General features: G+C 66.1%; 1 protein-coding gene across 1 annotated transcript; it reads right to left on the bottom strand.

Moving 5' to 3' along the window:
- Positions 1-6: 6 nt before the first annotated feature.
- RND1 (Rho family GTPase 1) lies at positions 7-2,941 on the bottom strand. Its single transcript, XM_033511458.1, has 3 exons — positions 2,784-2,941; positions 2,613-2,700; positions 7-582 (listed from the first exon to the last, which is right to left on the bottom strand). Exons 1-3 carry the CDS (start codon positions 2,901-2,903, stop codon positions 308-310), a joined length of 483 nt encoding a protein of 160 aa, XP_033367349.1. The 5' UTR covers positions 2,904-2,941; the 3' UTR covers positions 7-307.
- Between the last annotated feature and the right edge of the window lie 338 nt (positions 2,942-3,279).

Here is a 3,279-nt window from a genome sequence, read left to right as displayed (position 1 = left end):
CCCTGAGCCCCCCAAAGGGATCTCCAGGGACAGTGTGTCCCAGCCCTGTATCCCCAACTCCCACAGGAAGTTGGCTCAGTATCCCTGGGCACCACAAACCACACAGGGACTTCCCAGGGCAGTGTCCTGACAGCCCTGAAGCCCCAAAACCCAGATGGGACTCCCCAGATCTATGCCCCTGTATACCCCAAACCTCACAGAAACCCCTCCTGGACCGTGTCCCTGCATTCCTGAACCCCCAAACCCCACAGGGACCTCCTAGGACAATGTCCCTGTGCCCTCCAAACCCTACAGGGATCACCTCAAATCATTGTTCCCCTGTCCCTCCACCCCCCAAAGCCCACAGGGACCCCCCCAGCTCAGTGTCCCTGCATCCCTGAACCCCCAAACCCCACAGGATCGGTCTCCTTGTGTTTCTGAGCCCCCCAAACCTCACAGGGACACTGTCCTGGGGTCTGAGCCCCCTCCCCACCTTCTTGGCTGCGCTGTCGAGGGTCTCGGGGCGGCTGACGTCGAAGCAGAGCAGGACGGCGTCCGAGTCGCTGTAGCACAGGGGACGCACGTTGTCATAGTAGGGAGAGCCTGGGGGAAAAAGGGGTGCCACCACTCAAACCCCCACCCCAGGGACCCGGGAGAGGGGGTCTGGCAAAGGGACACAGCCCCCTGTCCTGGCCAGGGTGGGAGCACAATTCTAGAGATCCCCAAAATGGACAAAGACCCCCAAAACAGACACAGCCCCATTCCTGCTTGGGGTGGGGGAACAGCTCTAGAGCCCCCCAAAAGGGAAAAAGACCCCCAAAACAGACACAGCCCCATTCCTGCTTGGGGTGAGAGACACAGGTTTGGAGCCCCCCAAAAGGGACAAAGACCCCCAAAACAGACACAGCCCCATTCCTGCTTGGGGTGAGAGACACAGGTTTGGAGCCCCCCAAAATGGACAAAGACCCCCAAAACAGACACAGCCCCATTCCTGCTTGGGGTGGGAGACACAGGTTTGGAGCTCCTCAAAAGGCCCAGGGGGTTGCACAGCTCTTGAGCCCCCCAAAACAGATACAGCCCCTAAAACAGACACAGCCCCATTCCTGCTCTGGGTGGTGGCCCTAGAGAACCCCAAGAAGGACATAGGGACATAGCTCTAGAGCCCCTGAAAAGGGACACAGCCCCCCAAAAGGCACAGAGCTACCTCCTGCCTGGGGTGGGGTGCACTCACTTGGAGCCCTCCAAAAAGGACAGAGCCCCCAAAAATAGATACAGCCCCAGTCCTGCCCGGCATGGGGGTTCACAGTTCTGGAGAACCCCAAAAGCGACAGGGGAGCACAGCTCTAGAGCCCTCTAGAACACGCACAGCACCTCAAAAGGGACAGGGGAACACACTCTTTCAGACCCCCTCAAAAAAGACAAACCTTATTCGTGCCTGAGGTGGGTGCACCGAGCTCTAGAGCCCCCCAAAAGGCACAGAGACCCCCAAAACAGACACAGCTCCCCAAAAGGGACAGACGGACCCTCAGCTCTGGAGCCCCCCAAAAGGGACACAGCCCCCCTCGTGCCGGGGAGAGGGGCACAGCTCTGGAACCCCCCCAAAACGCCACCTCCGTCCCCGCAGCCCATCAACGTCGCATCGCGGCTTCACGAGGCACAGGGAAATGGATCCCGCGGTGTTTATGTAACAGCCCCCCCCGCCCCTCATTTTGGGGAGCCCCGGCAGCACCGAGGGGTGTCGGGGTGCGGGGGGGAGCCGGAGGAGGGGGTGGGACACGCTGCCACCCCCTCGGGGTCCTCGGGGACACGGAGCCAGCAGCAGCGCAGCCGGGACTGCGGGGGACGCGGCGCGGGGGGGTGAGGGAAGGGGTCAGTGGGGTGGGGGGGTCCGGGATGTCCCTCCCCTCCACCCCCCCGACCCCCCAAAGGCCTCGGAGGGGTTTCGCAGCCCAGACGCTCCGTGCACAGAATAGCAAAGAGGCTGCGCCAGCGCATCGCCATGGCAACCGGGGACCGGCGGGGACCCCCCCCGCCCGGGGGGGACACTGCAGCACCGGGCAGGGCTGCCCCGACCCCCACAACTCTTCGGGGTGCCCAGGGAAGGGCAACACCGGGATCTCCCATAATCCTCCCAATTGACAGGCAGGGCGCAGGGAGCACCCCGGACCCCACCCGGGATCCCCCCAAGGAAGGGGCTCAGCCTCCTGTGACCCCCCCGGTGTGTCTGGACCTCCCACCCTGGGGTCCCACCTGGGGAGTTCCTGCGCCCCCTACACCAGGGATACGACCCTAGACCTGAAACCCCCACAGCGCGGCCACCGAGCTCCTCTCCTCCGCCGCAGGGACCACAAAACACCCCCGGCTTCCCCAAACACCACCGAGACCACACCGAGACCACACCGAGACCTCCCCCCGGCGCTGCAGGTCCCCAAAACACCCTCGGGACGCCAAACCACCCCACTGCAGCGACCCCCGCTCACCGCAGCCTCACCATCCCCCGAAACCCCAATCCACCTTCCCCAGCAGACAGCCCGATCACCCCCGCCAGGGCCGGGGCAGCCCCCGCCGCACTCCACCGGTACCGGAGCCCCCGCCGGCCCCCCGAACGTGCACCGCGCGTCTCCCCCCGGTACCGGAGGTGTCCCAGAGGCTCAGTTCCACCCGCTGCTCCTCGCTGGCCAGACACGCCGTGTAGTTCTCAAACACGGTGGGCACGTACGTCTGCAATGACACCGAGAGCGTCAGCGCCCGGTCCCGCTTTGCCGGTGCCCGCTGCCGGTTCCCGGTGCCGATCTTGGGCTCACCTCGGGGTAGCAATCCTTGGCCAGCACCTGCAGCATGGCCGTCTTGCCGCACTGCACGTCGCCCACCAGCACCAGCTTGCACCGGACCGGCGCGGCCGGTGCCGGCCTCCGCTCCCGCATGGCGGCGACCCGCACGGATCCCCCACGCTCTCTCCCACCCACCGCCCTGCGCCCCGCCGCCGCAGCGCCCTTATATACCCCGCCGTCCCCAGGGCCCGCCCACGGCGGCGCCCGCCCGCCAATCACCGCGGGGAATCCCGGAGCGCCGGCCAATAGCGGAGAGGCGGAACCGGCGGGACCCGCCCCGTGGGGGTGCGAGCGCGCTCTTGACCGCCAGGGGGCGCCCGTGCGGGTCAGGGCGGAAGTGCCGCCCAGGCCCCGCCCCCGGCCAGAAGCGACCGTTGCCGGGAGACCGGAGGGACGCGGGAGCGGTACCGAGACAGGGACCCCAAAGGGGGGTGGGACACCCCAAAGGAGAAGATGGGGGTGGGAAAGG

The sequence above is a fragment of the Parus major genome, unplaced genomic scaffold, assembly GCF_001522545.3.
Source record: "Parus major isolate Abel unplaced genomic scaffold, Parus_major1.1 Scaffold220, whole genome shotgun sequence".
Classification (NCBI taxonomy): domain Eukaryota; kingdom Metazoa; phylum Chordata; class Aves; order Passeriformes; family Paridae; genus Parus; species Parus major.
The sequence above is the reverse complement of the archived record's forward strand: the minus strand, read 5'-3'. Positions and strand labels throughout refer to the sequence as shown.

What these genes read in the sequence shown, in the direction of transcription:
- RND1 (XM_033511458.1), bottom strand. Translation starts at nt 2,903, where the DNA reads ATGCGGGAGCGGAGGCCGGCACCGGCCGCGCCGGTCCGGTGCAAGCTG. An exon ending in CCAAGGATTGCTACCCCGAG is followed by an intron (nt 2,701 to 2,783) that starts GTGAGCCCAAGA and finishes GTGTCATTGCAG; the next exon opens with ACGTACGTGCCCACCGTGTT. An exon ending in GAGCCTCTGGGACACCTCCG is followed by an intron (nt 583 to 2,612) that starts GTACCGGGGGGA and finishes TTTTTCCCCCAG; the next exon opens with GCTCTCCCTACTATGACAAC.